This window comes from Artemia franciscana, chromosome 12 (assembly GCF_032884065.1).
Source record: "Artemia franciscana chromosome 12, ASM3288406v1, whole genome shotgun sequence".
Classification (NCBI taxonomy): domain Eukaryota; kingdom Metazoa; phylum Arthropoda; class Branchiopoda; order Anostraca; family Artemiidae; genus Artemia; species Artemia franciscana.
In genome coordinates, this window is record NC_088874.1 from 10,122,412 (window position 1) to 10,143,662 (window position 21,251).

At 34.6% G+C, this 21,251-nt stretch overlaps 2 protein-coding genes across 3 annotated transcripts in view; one reads left to right on the forward strand and one right to left on the reverse strand.

The window, feature by feature from the left end:
• The window catches only part of LOC136033659 (alpha-aminoadipic semialdehyde dehydrogenase-like), a 372,653-nt gene that overhangs the window by 331,087 nt on the left and 20,315 nt on the right, over positions 1-21,251 (forward strand). The window lies entirely within an intron of this gene.
• LOC136033656 (uncharacterized) lies at positions 1,625-21,234 on the reverse strand. 2 transcript variants are annotated; one of them, XM_065714482.1, is made up of 6 exons: positions 21,161-21,234; positions 16,737-16,939; positions 9,179-9,795; positions 5,949-6,192; positions 4,799-5,080; positions 1,625-1,866 (listed from the first exon to the last, which is right to left on the reverse strand). In XM_065714482.1, the coding sequence occupies exons 2-6, from the start codon at positions 16,882-16,884 to the stop codon at positions 1,724-1,726; spliced, it is 1,434 nt and encodes a 477-aa protein (XP_065570554.1). In that variant the 5' UTR covers positions 16,885-16,939; positions 21,161-21,234; the 3' UTR covers positions 1,625-1,723. The 2 variants fall into 2 exon arrangements, with proteins under 2 accessions (XP_065570554.1, XP_065570553.1); XM_065714481.1 differs by having other exon boundaries at positions 21,072-21,218.

Consider the following 21,251-nt stretch of genomic DNA (forward strand, 5'->3'; position numbering starts at 1 on the left):
CTAAATATTTGTATATGAATATTACAGATATCCTCTAATCATTATAGTATACCTACAATACTACATTACTGTGCAATGACATGTGACCTAAGCGCGTCCCACGTAATGTCCCCATGTAAAGTTTTGGCCCTTTTGAACAAAAGATCGCCGACCCATGATCTAGGGATTGGAAGTAGCTTTTCTATCCTAAGACAACTACGAATTTTTTATATTTCAAGAAACAAGCATATTTTTTATGGATAGTGATGGAAAATGCATGTCCACAATCCTTAACCTCCTTCATTTCAGTGAATTGGTAACCTATGGGCACATACGCAATAATTTAGCTTGAGGAGCATGCATCTAGGACTGAGACACAACGGAAAAGATGGAGAAATTATTCGGAAAATATTAGATAATAGAGGAAAAATTGCAGAATAGGGGGGTTACTTGCCTGATCATCCCTTTCTTTATTTTGCTTGATTAAGGATTAATCAGCCAAATTTCGATACCAATAAGCCAACTATAAAAGAGAGTACGCAATTATTATAGAAATTCTGCTTTTTGTCTATAAAAAAGCTTTGCTTTGACGCGCCAAAAAAATTGAGGTGACACCAAAAGCACTTTTTTTAAGGTATGGATGGGACCAAAAGCACTTCGAGCCAAAATCTTGACAATTTTACGGAACAAGAATTTTGCAATTCTGTTGACAGGGTCGTATCCAGGATTTTTGTTCGGGAAAGGGGGACTGGGGTTAAACAGTAAAAAACGCATCACAGATGTGCTATATGCATTTTTGTTACATTTTTTGTAGTCAGACAAATATTTTAGCAGATGCCCAAACCCCCTGCATGCGGCCTAGCCTGATGATGATAAAATTATGTGTGATGCGTCAAATAAATACGAACATTTTTGTAATCCATTTTGGTTTGAAAAGATATGTCTCACCAGTTACTCGTAGGACTGCTGCCTATCTACCCAATCGAATAGCTCACGCCACATGCCTGTCCCACGCATATGTTCGCTACATGAAACGGGTCATGACTTTGGCTACAAAACTGACACTCACTATATATTCAATGAAAAACTCCGCCATATAGTGATACCGACCATCAATATTTCACGAGCAGATCTTGGTATCTTTGGATGATTTCATACTGCAGGAGTTATTTCGAAAATTTTCTATTCCTTTCAATACAAAGCGCTAATGTTCTTTTAATTAAATCAGTGAGCGTTCCCTTAGAATAAAAGAAAATAGTTCATTAAAACATAAAATGCTCTGCCACGGTTTAACAATTTTTGAATGTTTCTCTTCCACAATATCTTTTTTTAAATTTATAATCTTTGCCTCTTTTTATGACAAGACAGTTTTTGCTAAAACAGCGCAACTGTGCAAATTTCTAGATATTATCAAGTGCGAAAAATCAGGATCCACCAATCCGAGAAATTTGCTGCATGTTGCAAAGCCATGCATCTGTAAAAGTCAAGGGCCTCAGTGTTTAGGGTTAATGTGAATTTAAGTGAAATGAAATTTTATGGAATTGATATTCTTCTCAAATTAGGGCATTGGATATTTTTTAAAATACATAGGCCTATCTCCATAACTTCTAATCCTCGAGCAATTATCAACCCTCTATGAAGGCTATGAAGGCAACAATTTAAGTTTATTAAAAGACGGAATTTTAACGAATATTTACAACCAAAGAACGAAAAAAAAGAAGAAAAAAACATACAACACTGATATTCACACAGGGTTCGCTTTTGTGCTATGGAATACACGTAAGCTGGTTTTAATAGATACCAAAGTGATGCCCATCCGACATTCTGAAGGCAGTATTATACTTTGACGAGAAGTACATGGAGTACGGAATAAGTGACAAATTTGACCTGCAATCAAGACGTGAATATTAACAACTTGTTTTAAATATCACTTTATTGTATTGTATCGGATTAACGACGCTTCTTGACTACTAAGGTCCCTGCGTCGGCCCTGCAGTGCATTCCTGCAGCATGATTCGATCTCTGGGTCCCGTATTACCAGGCTAAGGTCAAACCCACTGCGCCACCACAGGACTAAATATCACTATACCTTTTCTTTATTATTGATTTCGATTGTTACGCTTTAGGGTCCCAATGAAACATATAATTTTCCAACAAGCCAATATATGTATTTTACACCAGAACAACAAAATATTTATATATAACTTGATTCATGAGTCACAGGTCTATCCGTTCAGCGAGCTAGAATTACGAAATCACTTAGACTATTTCCTAGACATTGATCTAAAATTACGAAAAAAAAAAAAAAAAAAAAAAAAAAAAAAAAAAAAATCGGAATTTCCCCCTTTTCAGCAATTTTTAACGTATTTTTCCAGCTTAAACAAGGTTACTCTAAAAAGTAATTCGGTAGATGTATAAAACTGAGCCTTAGCTACAGAATGGTAGCAAAATCTAATTGAGCATTTATTGTTACCTGACTAATTATAAGCCTTTTTACATATTTGCATTAAGCAGTTTAAAGTCCTGCAATGGCACAATGGAATTATTCTGCTTGGTAATAGAGGACCCAGAGATTGAACACAGCTTCTGCAATTCGCTGCAGGACCCACAATTTGATTTCAGCGATGAGATTATGCAAAAGCGACTCCATAATAATCCAAACAAGAAGAAGAATTAGCTTAGAAAATGGTAATGGGAAACCTTTCTATATTGTTCTCAACAAAACAATTTAATATGGAAAACCAAACGCTAGAATGATATGCTTACAATTTACACACACAAATATATATATATATATATATAAATAGTCGGATAATAGACAGACATATCTATTAACAAATGAACTAATCTCCTTTTTATACAATCCTAATAAGGGGGGAGTTAATGCCACGTTTGCTTGTAACTCAATCGGACTATCTGTCTTGGCTTTTTCTACAATTAGCCATGAATTGATGACCACAACTATTCCATTTTAATTCAAAAATCAACGAATATATATACATCCATATATATATATATATATATATATATATATATATATATATATATATATATATATATATATATACCGGGATCCCAGCACGCGGCAGGCTTGTATATATATGTGATTCTCTAAGTACGTATTAGCATAATCATCCCATTATTCTTAAGTAATGAGCTGCCACTTTCGTGTTTTACTCGTTGTCGCGTATCTTCTAACTGCATTTTTCATTGTTCTTCAAGTTTGTTTTTGATTCATTCTGAATCAAAAACTGAATAAAATTATTGGAGGGTGTCGCCTGTCTCACATCCTTATAGCTGGCATCTCACGCCTTAGGCACCCCCAAAAATTTATAGGATACTAATTTTTTTTCAATGAAATGTCCCTCAAAGTCCATTTATTTAATTCAACAAAATTCAGCATATTAAAAATGTGAAAATTAGTACTTCTCTGATCTGGAAAACTTTAGAGATGCATAAGATAACAAACATACTCGCACATAAATAAAAAGTCAAAGTTTGAAACTACAGCAGCAGCACACACACACACCAGGAGATCCATGTTCTCACGGGAAAGGCAAAAAGGCGAGTGAATTCAGCGCAATTTCAAATACAAATGACATTAACTTATTTAAAACCCACTTTATAATAAACATTCCCTAGAGCAAAACCAAAAAAGAAATGCATAAAATCAACGGAACAAGAGGATAACAAGGACCTAACCGCCAAAAAAGCCCTTAGTTCAAATTTGAATCAGATTTTTTCAGTATCCCCAAATTTATGAACAATTCTTAGGTTTCTACACCACCTAAGCATAGACAGTAATTACTTACAATAAGGTAAATACAAAATTCACATATCTTGGATACTAAAAAATGGGACAAACCTGATAGAAAAAGAATCAAAGTGTCCCTGGTTTAGAAATACTAACAGTTTTGGTTAAAACCCCAATCGCTCACTTTCAACCCTCCTCAACGATATCTGGAGGGAGGGTAGAGTTTTCAGTATGTTACCAAGTTTTTCTCGGGTTGAGAGTGTATTTATTTTTCAGAGAATGCTCTTATGATGCTTGTGGCAAGATATGTCTCTGTTTATTTTATTGTTAAGATTTGGTAAAGCATCTTTCTACTCTATCACTTATATTAGCGTTAGTATTTTTTAAGTATTCCAAATGTTCAGTATTAAGAAGGCGTTTTGTGTAACTAAACATTCTAAAGCTTCCAGAGGATGCTTTGTTTATTGTAATTTGTTTAAAAAATTCGATTTCATATTTTAAAAAAGGAAGACCAAAATTTTTTTGGTAAACCTGAGAAACTTATGCTCACGACAGTACACAGTTTAAATCGGAATATATTGATACTGATACATTTGTGTAAGTTTAACAACAATTTACAAAAATACAATATGATTCAATTGGGGTCTGAAGAACGATACCCCTTTTTGAAGTCATTCTCATAATCATTTTGAAGTTCATAGACATTAAAATGATGCAAAAAAAAAACAATTTTTACAAACCAGCTGAAAATCTCTTGTTAATGGTTTCGAACATGGTAATTTCAATGATACATTTTTTATTTTAATTCGCTACCGTTTCTGAAGGGTTTCAAGCTCTTTTCCGAAATTACCATAAATTTTTCAATAAGCATCAATAAGCATTCTTCAATAAGCATCAAATGGCAAATATTTTCCGTTTAAATATTCATTTAAGAACACGATTTTTTAATTTCCATTACTAAGGGTTCTTAACTAGATTACAGCTATTGCTACAACTATGACTACATGTCTTTTCAACTTAATATTAAGCGTCTTTGAAAATATAATTGAAACAGCAGTGACTTACCTAATACATTCAAGTCTTGCCACCGAACATCGTCAAATTCATAGATGGCACGAAAATCTGAAATAAACCCGTCGTTCAGCACCATGCGGAGTATCTCATCAGCAGGTATTTCCACACAAGTAGGAGTGTTGGTCAGAGTCCTGAGATCATCAAACGAAAGGGGCAGGGTTGGAGAGATTAAAACGAGTCTCTCATCTTCCACTTGGTTGATGAACAAGTGATTCCAGCTTTCAAAGGTTTGAGTCCTTCCTTCTGACGGAAATGTGAGTATAGGAATTTGACCTGGGTAAAGAACCAATTAATCGCTCCTAGATACTAATCAACAGAAACAAAATCAAAATGTGTGATAGATTTTTTTTTGATTTTTTTCTTCTGCAAGGTGTTTTATTTTATTTTATGTAGTTAAATGACTAACAATTTAATATTTGAATGTCTTATTTCGTGAGCCCCCTCTTTTACAGTCCATGGAGCCTTTATGGGGGACTTGTGATTGTGTTATAGAGTTGTTTTTGGTGTTTTTATTGTTGAAATAGATCTTATCTATATCTAGAGTATATATATATATATATATATATATATATATATATATATATATATATATATATATATATATATATATATATATATATATATATATATAACGCAATACACAGTGATTCTAGACATAGCTACAATTTACTAAAGGAACAAGATCTTTCCTGTTACATTTTCAACACCTTGGCTAAGACTGCCCACCCATTTTACCTTTTCGATTTTCTTTTATTTATGGTGCATTTTTGCTGACGCCTGTAGCATTTGCTTTCAGTCTTGTGTATATCATTCTTCTAAGAACTGCTGTTTTTTTTACACCAAATAATTTGTTTTGACTTGTTTTTTCTTACACCAAATAATTTGTTTTGACTCTTCCTAGTTTTCTTTTTATTCATTTATCCTTAGTGTTTTATTGTGAAAGAGAACTTTAGAAGATCTAGCTTGCGAAAGTCGCCTAAAAAAAGTTTATGTTAACCAAATCACAACTCACCAAGCAAAAGTGTAATAATTTTGGACATTAAAATTATAATATTTCCTTACGACCTACCAAAATATTTTCTGTCTACTTATTTTATTACACCCTTTTGAAGATGAAAAGCTTAGAAACACAGAAAATTACCATCTCTGATGGCTGCTGGAAGCCAGTTCTTGACATGATCCACGTTGTTTGCATTCAATTCTATAAATGTCGCCATAAGATTTCCATCAGACAAATTAGATATGGCAGCGGCAATGTCTTTTTGATTAATGGCTCCCTCGGAACAAATCTTTAGATAATCCAACACTGAAACTGCTAAATCGCGATGTCTTGGACGAAGCTTATCGGTCACCTGATGGGGAGTGTGGGTCATACCAAAAGCACGCTACAAAGAAAAAGAAAGAACACTACTTCAATATTTCCAGTCTATTTTACACTCAGCTCTCAAGCTAAGGTAAACCCAATTCAGGGCAGCTAAATAAGGAAGCATACAGTATATTTACTTGATTAAGAAGGGAGAAAATATCATTTAAAGAACTTATTTTCATAAGTGTTCTCTTACTGGTAGCTGAAATCAGAAAAGTACGGATTGGGGATGGAGCAAAAGTGACTCAGAGAAGTTTAAGAAGCATATTTTGGGGTCGAATATGTTTTACTAATTCTACCCCCCCCACCAGACAATCGGAAAAAATTCTAGTATAATTTTAATACAGTGGCAAATTTTGAGAGTCCATCAGATTACTCATCAGAAAATCTTTCAGAATTTAAATCTGCAGTAATCTCGATAAGGAATCTACAGGGATTCAGCTAACAGATATTATGCTGGATCTTGGTAGAGGGAATGAACCAGATTCAACTCAGGAAGTATCCCGAAATTTTGGCCAGTGAATCTCTAGGTATTTCTAGGAGATTTATCGAAATCCTGCTTAAGAAATCAGCTGTTTATGCAGCCAACCAAAAATTGTTTCTGGTAGTGTACTGGAGACCAAATCAATCTAATTGGATAATTTCCTAGGTTTCTGGGACTTATAAGGCTATCGTCAAGCCCAATTTCAGATTTGACCTCTGATACGTGCACCTACTTCTTAACCAAACCAACTTCTTAACCAAACCAACTTCTTGACCACTGCTGTAATTGAGTAAAGAATTCTAGACATAATTTGGGTGGCTAGGCTGACCAGTGCCATCCCTTTTCCTTGTATATATCAACTACCTCTATCGACTATTTAGCAGCCCATGATCTAATTTCTGTTGTCAATTGTGGCAGAAAGGAGATCCTGAGGTTGGAGCCTTGGCTATGCCTGGTCAGCATGAAGAACTCTGCATTTGCCGACAACAGCACCCTGGGGGTTGCAGCACCTGATGAATCATTCCTTATCTTCAAGCTACAACTGATGACATAAAACATATATCACTGGTTTGATGCAAATTTATTACCTTTGAATGAAAAAAAAAAAAAAAACACTAGCATCTTCTTAAATTCTCCCGTATAAGCAAAAGCTGTCCTACTGTGACATAGTTTCAAAAATCTAGGGGATCCACATCCCGCTCAGCTAACCGGTTTGTTCGTTTCCTTGGGATACTTCTAGATGAAAAGCTATCTTTCAAGTGGCTTATTGAGTCGATGAGGTTATAGGTTTCTCGAGGCCTTGGAATTATCCGGAAGCTGAATCGAGTCTTTCCTTTCTCTACCCTTCGTCTATTATACTTCTCTCTTATTTACCCTTATCTATGTTACTGCTCGTCAGTGTGGATGTCTACATTTCCATCTTTACTTACACCTTTACATAATCTCCAACTGAAATCAGCAAAAGTTCAGCAGTTTACCACCCATATTTCCGTTGAACTTCTGAAGATAAAAGATACTCATGCGCTATACATCTCTTTGATTGTATTTCAATATTTCCGTGGAGACCTTCCATCAAGTTTTCTGGGTAACTTGAGCTTGTTAGAAATGTCAGTCCTTATGAAACTAGGAGCCAGGATGATGTGCTGGTGTCATCCAACCCTGCAACGCACTCAGACTTTGGTCTGATAGTTGCTGTCGGGCGAGCCTGGAACTCCATTCTTGTTAGGTCGATGGTCCTGTACCCTGAGCTCTTTCAAGAAACAGTTAAAGAAATTTGTATTAAAAGGCATTAAAAACAATTAAATCAAAATAAATTATAATATTGATCAGTTATTTATATTCGTTAATTATTTGGATTTAATTATTTAGAAATAAGTTATTTTTTTTTAGATTTGGGTGGTGTGAGTGTTGGTTCCTCTATTCTTTATAAATGAGTGTTGGATCTAAATGGAAGCATATTGGTAATAAAAGGAACTTGAACTAGGCATTTTTGCAAAAGCTAACATTCATATTTAGATACATACTTCGGTCAATACCACAAAAAGATACCAAATACACTAGCGCATAGATACGGGACAGTACCAGCCCATTTCAGATATTGCCCAACCACCCCAGCTACCATTAATCTTTTTTCAGAAATTATACACTTCCAAAAATAAGGAGAGTTATCTTGTCGTTTGTCAGTGAACTGTGATTGATTGTGAGAAAAAAAGTGTTTGGTTAAATAATCTACTCTACTATCCCTAAAACATGTTATTACTCCAAAACATGCACAGCATTAAGCCACCGGAAGCTAGCCCACTCCTTCTTCTTCCTACCTTCACCAAAGCTTCTTCTTTGATAGACTTCCACGAATTTCCCAGGAACTTACAGTCATCTTTTATAATGTCATCACAGCCTTAACTATGTTACCCAGCATTAACATCTTTCATGCTAGAACTTTTCTGGGTCTACAGTCTTTATCGATCTGGAGTTCACGGCCAAGCCACCTAAGCTGCTCTTTCATGATCCATATACTGAGCAAGGTTAGACTACTTTGCTCATAAAAAGCCATACTTGGGGCAGCTTTGCCGACCCTTCTTCTTGGATGATTCAATATGAAAGTGGATCTTATCCAAAAAATTACCTTTCAAAATACAGCGTCCCAAAGTTAAATAACTGAAACTGAGTCCCTAATTTCTTACTATATCTATGCAATTGTAAAAGACTGCAAGACTAAATTAGAATAATAACTATGATAATTCGAGTCACCAGCAGAAAAAATTAATTAAAAACAAATCCAGGTAGATCTAGCTCACCAGTGGTACGAAAGAAAATCAAAATAATGTTAAAAGCCACTCAAGAACACTTGAAATATTCTGACCAATTACTGTCCCACATATGAGTGCGCTAAAAAATATTTAGTTTCAACCATACTGGAGTAGCTTCACTTTGAACAATGACAAAGAACATCAGCACTTAATATGATATTATACCCTCCAAAACATTTGAAGCACTCTGGCTTTAAGGAAAATAAACTTACTAATGCATGCGTGACAGCTGAAATACCATGAGCAGGCAGGCTGAAACAGAGAGGCTGATTAACAGTTTTCTTAAACTCTAAACTATCAGCATTCTTTAATATCACTACTAAGTCTTTCCTATCTACAGACGGTCCAGAGACGATATATATGTCACTTGGATTGTCAACTGATGAAGACTTAGTCATTGATTTTAATTTGATTTTTCCACACAAGGGATCTGACACTCTTCGTTTAACTAAAAGACCAAGACTTGGCTCTGGGCTACACGCACTAACCAAGTTCGAATTCAAATCAACACCATCCACAACATCTACTGAATTGGTAGAATGTTCATTAGAATTAGGCGGCGGTAAACAATGTGCTATGTCTGAGGTACTAGGTGCATCCAGGTTTTTCAAAACAACCACTTGAAGGTTGTATTCGTCTTCTTCTTTTTCTTTAGGAAGAATGGGTGAAACTTGTTCCTCTACCTCAGTACCTATACCTGGGTCAAAATCCATTTCCAGAAAGTCTAGATCAGGAGAGAAAAGACGAAGGGCATTCTGGGATCTGTTTTCATCTCGATTTTCTCTGGAAGCATCTGCGACAGGGAGTGGAGAAGAGTGGATTGCCATGCCTAAAAAAAAAGACTTGGTAAAGCCCCTTGCACAGGTTGGGGGTCAGGAAAAGGAGTAAAACTGATGTTGCCCACAGATGCTGATAAAACTACCTACACATCTAAGATTGCCTCAATGCCCCTGGCTCACTGAATGGGTGGGTTGCCATCTCTAGTGAGTTATCACTATTTCAGATTTTTTTTTTCTTCTACTCTCTATTTTTGTGATTAGGTGTTTTTTTTGCATTTTATGTGGTTAAATGGTTAATAATTTAATATTTGAATGCCTTGTTTCGTGAGCCCCCCTCTTTTACAGGCCATGGAACTTTTGTGGGGGATTTGTGATTGTGTTATTGAGTTGTTTTCGCTGTTTTTTATCTTGAATAATATCTTATCTTAAATATACATACATATATATATATATATATATATATATATATATATATATATATATATATATATATATATATATATATATATATATATATATATATATATATATATATATATATATATATATATATATATATATATATATAACACAGTAGAGAGTAATTCTAGAGATGGTATTATAATTTTTCTTACCTAGTGATTATATTTTCGCTAGGTAACTTTTAGTTATTTTTGAGAATATCTAGTGATTTTTTGCTTTTATTACTGATTTTTTTTTTGAATTGCAAGAATACCACAAAAATACAGTTGAAAAGATCCAATAACACTTCATTCAGAATACAATTATTGTCCGCGTTCTATTTTTCAGGAGACAGTCTGCAAACAAGAAATCATATATTGCCAAAAAAAGCACAATGAACATTTGTTATCATTCTCATGACCTTTTCCTTTAATGCATAATATTTCTGACAAGGTAAGATATTTTTAGATCAGATAAGATATTTATTTTAAAAAAATCTATCACAAGCCCGCATAGGGGTGAATTCGGACTTCGGGGTCGACAATCATATGATTGCACGAAAACTGGCAAAAATGCAAAAACTACATCGAAAAAGAAAAATCATAATGAATAATCATTTATGAGTCAATAATTTAACTGTAAAAAGTCAATTAAAAATTTAGAAAGATAAAAACTGGTCAAACTAAAACTAAACAAATACAAGTCAGAAAAAGAATTAAAAGGGCCAATAAAAAAGAGGGGGCGGGGCAAAATAAGCGAATAAATACAAAAAAGAACAAGATGTAAATATATATCAAAATTAAGAAGGACACTAGAAAAGTGTCAATAATTTAACTGCATAAAGTCAACAAAAGAGTTAAAAAGATAAGAACTGGTAAAAGAAGGGGGGAGGGGACAAAATAAGTGAATAAACATAAAAAAGAGAACTAAATATTAAATTGAAATATTTATATTAGAGCAAATTTAAAGGGGAAACTGTCCGATTCTTCAGGAGAGATACCAGGGTGCCAAACTGGACAAGCATATTCGAGATGTGGGCGGACAAAAGACGTGTAAATTCTTAAGGAGTGGGAAGTGGGACGCTTAATTTATTCAGGAGCTTAAGGAGGGTGATAAACACATTAGCTATATGGATAATGTCCATAACGCGGATATTCCACTTTAAATTTGAAGAAATTGTGACGCCAAAAGTTTAAATGAGGACACAGAAATTTCAGGAGGGATAGGATTAAGAAAACAGGGCGAGGATTTGAGGAAACAAATCGACATTATCATGGACTTGGAGGGGTTTACTGTCATGTCTAAGTCCAAGGTCTCAATTCCAATTTCATTGAAGATTCTCATAGGGTCGCTTATTAAATTTCTGAAGCAAGTTTCAACAACCATTAGGTCATCAACGAAATTCCATTGGTCAGGAATAACCTAGGAGAGTACCTTGATGTATGCCATTGTGGACAGGGAGAGGATTTAAATAATGATTCTTAATTTGACAAACTGCGATTTATTTGTTAAGGAGGCAACCAATTTCACCAGTAAGGGATCAATATTGAACTTGCTGACAGGTTTCTCAATTAAAATATTCTGTTTAACAAGGTCAAATGATTTCTGAAGGTCAATGGAAATTAAATTTTTTAGGAATTAAGCGTTTCGAGGATTTTCCGGATGTGGTCAATAAGAGAAACGAGGTAGTGAGAAGTAGAAGTGGAATTTAGGTTCCCGAATTGCCTCAGGTCATTAAGAGGTAGGATTTTTTCCTTTAGCCAATCTGCAAGGAATCCTTCATAAAGTTTCGAGAAAATATGAGTTAGAGTAATAAGACGAACACCTTCAAAACCAAGCTTTCGGTTTTTCTTTTTTAAAGGGGTTATGAAACACTGTTTCCAAATTTTTGGAATTCGTCTAGACTTGGTAATCTCGTTAAAAAGGAAAGACAAGGGCTTAAGAAAGGATGTCATTGAAGGCACTAATAAGAGGAAACGGGATATACAAAGGGGATACACTTGTTTTTCTTAGTTTTTCAATTCTTCTTTCCATCTCAGACGGGGAAAGAGAGGTGCAAGACTCTGGAAAATGGAAGCGAGGAATTTATTTAGATTACTGGCGGTAACATCAGGGGACTCATGGTAGATGGAACTCAGGTTCAGCTGCTTCAGCCTCCTGCCACACAGCTTTTTAACCTAGGAATGCCAATTTTTTGGTTTATTAGTGAACAATTCTTTGACCTTATTTTTGTAGTACGATCGTGCCAATAAACGAATTTCTTTTTCATTGATTTTCTTAGTTAATTAGCTTCATCAGGTTTACCATGTTTGAAAAGCTTCAATTTGTTTCTAATTAGCGTTTATATAGTTGGGTTGATAAAGGGTTTATCACTGGGGTACCTTTTAAATCTTTTTTCTGGGAAACAAATTTGATATTTATCAATTGGCTTTTTTGTGGAACGTAGCCATTTTCTCCTCAATATTTTTTAAATTACAAATATCAGATCAATCTTCAGTATTCAGCCACATATCAAAAGAAAGAAGACCAGAATTTTGAAGAGGAAGATAAGTACCATAAAGTTATTGAGAAAGAATGCGTAAAATCAGAGGAGGGGGATAAAAGAATCAAAAGATAAGAACTCACACCTAATGGGGGCAAAGCTGATGGAAGGCTGTAAAATTATACGCATTAGTTACAATAACATCAAGAGAGGTATTTCCCCGAGTCGTTGGTACTTTAACAATTTGCCTTACTTTAAGTGAGGAGCAAAAAGAATCCATTTTAAGGTCGCTGGCATCACCAACTAAAAAAACGCCAGTATTGGGGTACTTAGAAATAACAAAATCAGCACTTGTCTGCAATTGCTGGGGGAATTTACGTTTTGAATCGATATTTTGATTTGGGGAGTAATAGAAAACAGTTATTGCAATAATTTTAAATGGACGAGGGAGTACTTTTGGTCTAATAGACCAAAAGGATTTCATCGTACTCGGATAAACTAGGGACGGGTAAAGGTTACTCTTAGTAAAGAACAAAACAACGCCATCTTTTATTCCGAGTGGGCGGTCTAAAGGACGGAATTTAATAAACTCTGAATACTTTTTCAGACACAGGGATCCTGGGTCATTGGACTGTACTTCAGTAGTAGCAATAATACCTATCAGATTTGATTCTGAAAGAACCTCGAGTTCGGTAAGCTTTTCAAAATTAAGACTTTCAGCATTAGTAACTAAAAGTTTAGGAAAAACAACCGATTGGGGAATCGCGACAGGGAGACTTGATGAGTTTGAGAATTTCCTGGGTGGGATTTTAATTTAATATTATGATGCTTTGAAGAAGTAGGGTAACAGAAGGATTTAACTTGGGGATTTGGAGGTTGGGGGACCGGAAAGGATATAGACGAAGCATGATGAGGAAGGTGCAACTTATTTCCAATTGACAGGAAGTGAGAACAATTAGGGTTTATTACAAGACAATTATTAAGCGCAAAAAGTCTCAGATCTGAGTCACATTGACAGGGTAGGCACAAGGGATAAAACGAATAGGCTGGAGGTGGGGTTTCGTCGAGATAGGGTAAGAAGGAGTCAAATTCGGAGGATTTTTGATAGAGAGGAAATGGGGAGATGGGAAGGCATCTTGGGCGCATAGGGTATGCAAGGGGGTTTGTGACTGAGAGGGATATACGTAAGAGGGGATTGTGTGGGGGTTTGGTACAGTAATATTTGTGATGATGACTTGTTGTGAGTAAATTTCTGGGTTGGAGGAGCGTTTTGCAGAGAAGATACCTGGGGCATGTTGCTTTGTATCGAATAGGGAGGGAGGTAATGAGGATTATTTAATAAGGGAGGAATAGGATTCGCAGTGTTGCCTAAAGAAGGGACTTCCCAGTGTGGAATCTTTGACTGATAACAGCTGGGACTGTCCAAGTTTGAGCACTTGGCTTTTGTTGCAAAAACCTGCCGAAATTATATTAGCACATTTGTCAGCAGGGATGTCATTATTATTAGGCAGATTCACTTCCGTACTGTCAAAACAAATTTGAGCATCCGTGATTGAGTTCTCAAGGTGAGACTGAGGTTAGGTACAATTTCTGAACTTAGATTTATGTCACTTGTAGTGGCTAAACTTGATGTACCTAATCTTCTGCTTCCTTCGTTAATATTCATTGAGCTTAAGGACAATGCACTTCTATGATGATGAGAGACTAAAGTTTCATTTACCTCGTTTAGGATGGAATTATCTGTCGGTTGACTTCTTGAATCACTTTTAAAAATGACAAAAATCTGTAATAAGCATTAACACATCCGTTAACCTTTCTTTTACAGTCAATATTTTTGTAAAATCTGGTTGCAAGGAGGGGGCTGCCGTGACCCTGTCTTTTTGAATAGATTTCTCAATTCTGCATTCAGTGGCTTAACACGATATGTGCGTTGAGCATCGGGAAGAACTTCAAGATCTTGGCGCTGGGGTGGGCCAAGGAAAATTGTAGGACCGATTGAACTAGGCTGAGCCTCGTGAGGCACGTTTAGTTTTTCTGTTAAAAAAGAAAGTTGACTATGTGGAGAGTCAGGAAAAGGAGTAGGACTGCTTAGGTCACTTAGTTCGAGGGAAGGGGTACAGAAAGACCCGGAAAAGAAGTAAGGTTTACCTTAGATTTAGTGGAGCAATCAAGGCACATCCAGGAGTTACTCCAATTGATAATATCTATCCTGGCAAACTTTTTCGGCCCCTGCATGGAACCAATAGTCACAGTTAGCACATTTAAATGAGTTAGATATAACTCGTAGTCTACACTCTGGACAATACTGTTTTTGTTTTGCCCTTTAATCATGCAAAGGTCGAAGTCGCGGAGTGTCTATGGTACAGTTGCTTTGAACTTAGAGAGATGTTGACAATTGAACTCTGACAACAATCTGAAATGTCTGCTTTCTTACTAATGTACCCTAGCTCTTTTAGCTGATCTAAATGACAAGATTATTTAACCAGGTGAAAGAGAATAAACAGACTACCAACACGATATTATAAGTTTCTGATCAAGCCATTTTCACATGAACAATCAGACCTAAGTGATCCTAATCTGAATCATTGATCAAAAGACATCATGTATGAGAAGGGGGCGGGGGCAAAATGTCAAGTTTAGAGACCAATGGAGTACAAATAAGTGTTATAAAGTAATCTAAGGTCACAATTTACATTATAGTTCTTAATAATTTACAAACTTTGTCTTTTGAGTTTTCCAAAGTATATCCCTAACCAGGAATAAATTCATGTTCATGAGGTCCTCAGCTCTTTCTGGTACTAAAATAATTTGACAGCAACAATACCTAACATGATATAGTGTAATCATGTTGCATTGATCAAGAATATGATTTAGCTATGGGCTTGGCATGCACCTAAGAAGGGAACTAGGGCATTTATGTTGCTTCCATCTGGATCCAAATTCAAAGACAGAAGCAGCATGGATAAAAAGTGGACTGTGTCACTCGAGCAAGATAATGTACCAATTGGCTTGGAATCATGAGAATTCGAAGAAACATTTTCTGTGGTGATTCCATGTTCTGAAGCCAAACCATTGGAGAAGTAGAAACCATTCTGTGTTATTGAACTCTGTGGTGTCTTCAGGATCAGAGTAGTAAATAGCCTGGGCAATGCAATCCACAACTTCTCTTTTCTGGAGCCAGCATACTATTAGATAACGCCCCCCGTTTAATAAAATGGACAGAAATTAACAAGAAATAAATTAAGCTGAAGAAATTAACAAACAGCACAATCACTGAAACTCAACCATTTTGTCAACCAAATTGTTTTCTTTAATGGTAACGATGCTATAAACTTATAGCGTAAAAAATCATGCAACATTAATCGAAGCACCTTTGCTCAGTGACTAATTAGTTATTCAAATGCTTCTTACCGTAAAACAATACAAGAAGTAATTACTTTCTAAGTTATAAGGTCTGAATGAAACAGGCATTATTGCTAATTATTGATCACATGAAAGCAATAGGTAAAAACGACTAGCAAGCTGGTAAGATCTATTGCACCACCCCCACCAAACATTTTTACTCACTACGCCTCTGCACAGAGCATGTCACCAACAAAAAACTTACTGTTGCGACGATGTCGAATCTCTGTTACATAGAGAATAGAGCCTAAGGCAGATGGTAGTGCTATTTACCAATAGCAGCATCGCCATCGTCAACAACCACGAATTCTTTTGGTCATCTATGTAGAATGTCTCCAACTTCCTTAGGAAAACTGTGATAAGATTTCTCTAAAGAGGTAGATAACCATATGATCCAGATAAAATACACCTTATCCATTTTGACTCTCCTGTTGAATCCAAAGAAAACGATAGTATATAGACACGTCAATGTATAGATGTAAATGGGGAGGGGGATCAATGATTAAGAAGAAACCTTTGTGTCACCATAAGTACCAATTTTTAGGAATAATTAAGAAACTTGCAATGTATAGAACAAGGAAGAGAGGGACAGACAGAGAGGAAAGGAAGAGATAGAGTGAACTTTAAATTCTAGCTTTAGATAATCGCGGAAAAACAAATAAATACCTGAGTGCTGGAGAAACTGTTCAGCAAATTCCAAGTCTCTTTTAGATCTATCACCACAATAAGTGTAGACACACTGTTCATAGGCTTCACTATCTTCATCACCAGTATAAAGATTACCTCCGTTGCTGGATTGGTACATTGGGTTCATAAGTATTCAAGCCCCTCTTTATAAGCAATAATGACAATTTACCACTTGAACGAAGCTAAAAATAAAAGCTACTTTTGAACAGAGCTGATTGAATTTAAATTTTTATAGGCAAGGTACCATGAACAAATCTCAGCCAGAACTGTTTTCTTTTCTTTTTTAAGCAATTTTTCCTTATTGGAAAATAATTAAATGAAGAATATTTGAATTTCTATGTTCCATCTAAGAATCAAATTCCTGCATCAGAATAGCATTCTATTTACTACCATGTAAAAAGACAATAAACATGCTATTTGGAATTCTTTAAAGCTGTCTTTGTTAAAACCCAATTTATGACAGACAAGATTTATATTTCTTTAAAATCTAATTAAATGTCCATTGTAATCAAAACAGTAATTTGAATGTCAGACAGAGAATATGTATAATGTATCTTATGCTACACAAATACTTAAGGAAATTATTCTTCTAAAATATATAATGCACCTATTTGCTCAAACAAATATTAAGATGATGCATGACTGACAAATAAAGGAGCTGACAATGCATGAAGAATTTGATTGTGCCATCTTCTGAAAAATGAAAATTATCTTGAAATATGAGAAAGACCTTCATTGTGTATGTTCTCTATTTAGCCTTAATTCGAATTTCTGGTAATTTTGTTGGATAGTTCTTTCATGTGTAATTTGTTAGCTCATATAAATACTTAACAGGACTATTCCAAAGGCTTGTCATACAGAGTAACAAACTCAACAAGGATAAGCAAAGACAGGATGATAAGAGGATCTTAATATAACTAATTTTGATTGAGTCCATTTATTTCTGCTTTTTCACCAAATGGATTACTCGTGATTTGCAATTTCTTGTTCAAAAACCAGTCATTATTAGGCCTCTGATTGAAAAAGAAAAACTTTTATGCTGGAAGTTTGGAAGGCCATAGCTCCAAGATAAGAGGTTTTTTTTTACACTAAAAATTTCCCTACTCTACAAGTATATTACCTTTTAATTCTATTGGGGAATCTCTATGATTTCGTGACGTTGACGGTAGTCACTGGCTTGGTTCAGGTAACCAGTTAAAAAGAAAAAAAACTTCAAAGAAGAGATTCACTTTTGTCAAGTATACCAGTGTTTTCCCGAACATTGTTGAAAACAAGAGTTTTAATAAAAAATTACATGTGTGAATAAGCAAAGACAACAGTTATTCTAAACCACATTTTGACAGACTCGATTTTTTTTTGTAGCACTCCATAGCAGTCAGCACCATCATCCCCATCAATGCAGTAACAATATGAAGATGGATAACTAAGATATATATGGTAAATGTGTCTAAAATTAGGGGTCTTTAAGACTAAAAAGAAATTAATACCATTATATATCAAATATTCATCTTAATTTTATCAGTTCTTTCCAAGACTGTTCAAGACAGTTATAGTTTCACCACAAACAAGAGTTTGGTTACTTCCCCCTTCCCTAACTAAAAAAGTCAAAGCCTACTGCATCATTGGCGCTTCACTGAAAACAAAATATATTACAAATATTTTTTCCTAGTTATTACAGGAAATAAAATCTTGAACTGATCAGCTTTATTCATTTATATTAGTACCTGTTTTATTGCAATGATTGATTATCTAATTTCTGTTTGTTTTGGGTTTCATTTATTTTTTAATAGTAATTTTTGGTCGTTTTGAGTTTGAATTATTGCTGTTTTCTTTTTCTTCTCATCTTAAGTTTCATATGGCCCTTACTTTTCTTTGAAAAACCTCATTTTCTGAATTTTTTTCTTTTAAGATAAAAAGGGCATTAAAAGGCTGCAACATCAATATTTTTGAAATGGCTTACCATATCAAGATGAAATTTCTGGGTATCACAAAGGTGATGTTCAACTGAGCAAAAGGCAACATGTAGATCTGGCACATACGCAGGGGGAGGAGGAATTTCGCCCCCCCCCCCACCAAAATTTTGTAAAATGTTTAATTTCCCCATGGTTGCTTGGGATTTCTGGCAAAAGTAGAACATTTATTAAGAATCTAGATACATGTGTGAAGCCTTTTTTGGGGGATTTTACATCATGCAATTATCTGGTCAAGTCACAGCCCAATTATTAACCCATTTTCTGTCTAACTTTTTACCCTCTTTGAAGTAATTAGCAATTGTACTGTTATTTTTTTTGTAAAGAGAGTTTGCTTTCCACAGCAAAATAGAATTATCCTTGGTATTGGGCCATTTATCCCCCCTTTTCAGGATAAAGTACAGCTTTTAATGGATCAATTTTGGAAACTATCACTCTTCATAAAAATCTACATTTTTGCAATAGAAGAACTACCCCCCACAGCACCCATATTGCAATGTTAACCCTAAAATTTCCCTTTCAGTGGGATATAATAGATTAATTACTGGTTTTAAATCGCTATGAACATGACCTGAGCCTAAAACATACTTTTGAGGCTTCAGTCTTCTTCCCCTCCGCTACAATACTACAGATTAAAGTTAATCTGATTATCAATGAAAATGATAATTTGTTTCTATAGTTTTGGGTATAAAAAGGGGCTAAAAGATTGTTTTCAAACTTACTATTACATTATAAATCTGTTTTGTACAAGTTATAGGCTATAATTCAAAAACATTGATTTGTCATGATTAGTTAAATAAAAAGATTCAAAACAATTCTGCCATGGTTTCATCTTATTCTGATAGACCACTTAAAAACTGTCATTCTGCCTTGCCATTGAAAAATATCAAAGCCAACAGAAAAAAACATGGTAGATGGAAAAATGTCTTGAATTTTGTTTTATCCACCTTATAGTAACAGGTGTGGTTATGGTTCAAAAAGGGCTTGAAATTGGATTTTCAAGAAAAGTATATATTTTCACATCATGGGGATGGGGTTAAAGTTCATTTGTCATGCAAATGAAAGTTATATTTAGATTCAGGATGCAATTCTAGATATATATTTGCACATTTGGTTGGGGAGGATATACTCTGTTAATATATAGGTTTCAAAAAATTCATAAATGTCTTAAAAAAACTGGACAAACAAGGAAAGAAGTGAAGATAAAGGTTCTCCCCCTGCAAAATATGTTAACTAGGATTCTTCTACATATGCCTATTATGAAGTAAGAATTGTTTCCTTAACATGATTCCTTATGTAGGCTGCTGTTGGTCTCCTAGGCTTATACCAAAAGTAGTTTTTGGTGATGGTAATAAATAGGCCAGAAAATGTTTCATTGTTCATATTATTGACTTATGAATAAAGTGAACATACCACTTGATGCCTTTTTTAAGCTCTTTTGCAAATTCAAATATAAGCCCTTTTTGAGATCTTGAAAATAACCAAAGTATTTCTAGTCTGAGTAAAATTATAGCAAACTATATAATGGCTTTTGTATAAAGTGAATATAGCCTACCACTCAATGCCTTTTTTTATGCTATTTACAAATATAATAATCACTTTCACCTCAAGTTCAGATTTAAGCACTTTTTGAGCTCTTAAAAATGACCTAAATATGGGGTATAAAAAAGGCTAAAAACATTTGTTTCAAACTTTAAAACATTGATCTCAAACTTACTGTTTCAATATAAATCCATTTCTTTAATGTCATATAATCCACAAGCACTGATTTTCCAACACTAAGTTGGATAAATTAATTTTATCAATGTTATGGTGTTTTCTTCTTTGCACTGAGAAAATGTAGTATTATTTTGCCAAAAACAGCACAGAGAAAATGTAAAATTATTTTGTTGGAAACAACAGATAACTTGTACTTTAATTGAAAATTTGTCATTTTTAAGAGCTTAAAAAATGCTTAAATTTGAATTTGTGGTAGAAGCAACTATTATATTCATAAAGAAAATAAAAAAGGCATCAATTGGTATGTTCACTTTATTGGTAAGTTAGTTATATGAACTGTCATAATTTTTTGAAAATTTGTAATTTTTAAGAGATAAAAAAGCACTTAAAAAATAACTTAAATAAATTTACCCTAGTTTGTAGGTATAGAAAGGCTTAAAATAGCATAACCTAACCATTCTACACCTTCTTCCATCGACTTTATATTTTTGATATTCTATCGAAATGCAGTCAATTATATGAACAATGACAAATTTACCAGTAGGTCTGCACGACCTTACCTTAGACCTAACTTATCAATGACAAACAACTGGCAAGGATAGCCCTAGTTTGCCCAATAGCCTACCTTCAGTGCTATTGAATGTAAAACTCCATAGCCTTAACGAGTCAGATCATGTAAATAGATTAAAAAATCGAAATCCTAATTTGTTTTACTATCTTATTCTACAAACGTCGCCTGCTGAACATCCAAAAATAAAACTACTGCCTCGAGAATTTTCTATCTGAACAGTTTTCCTAGGACGAA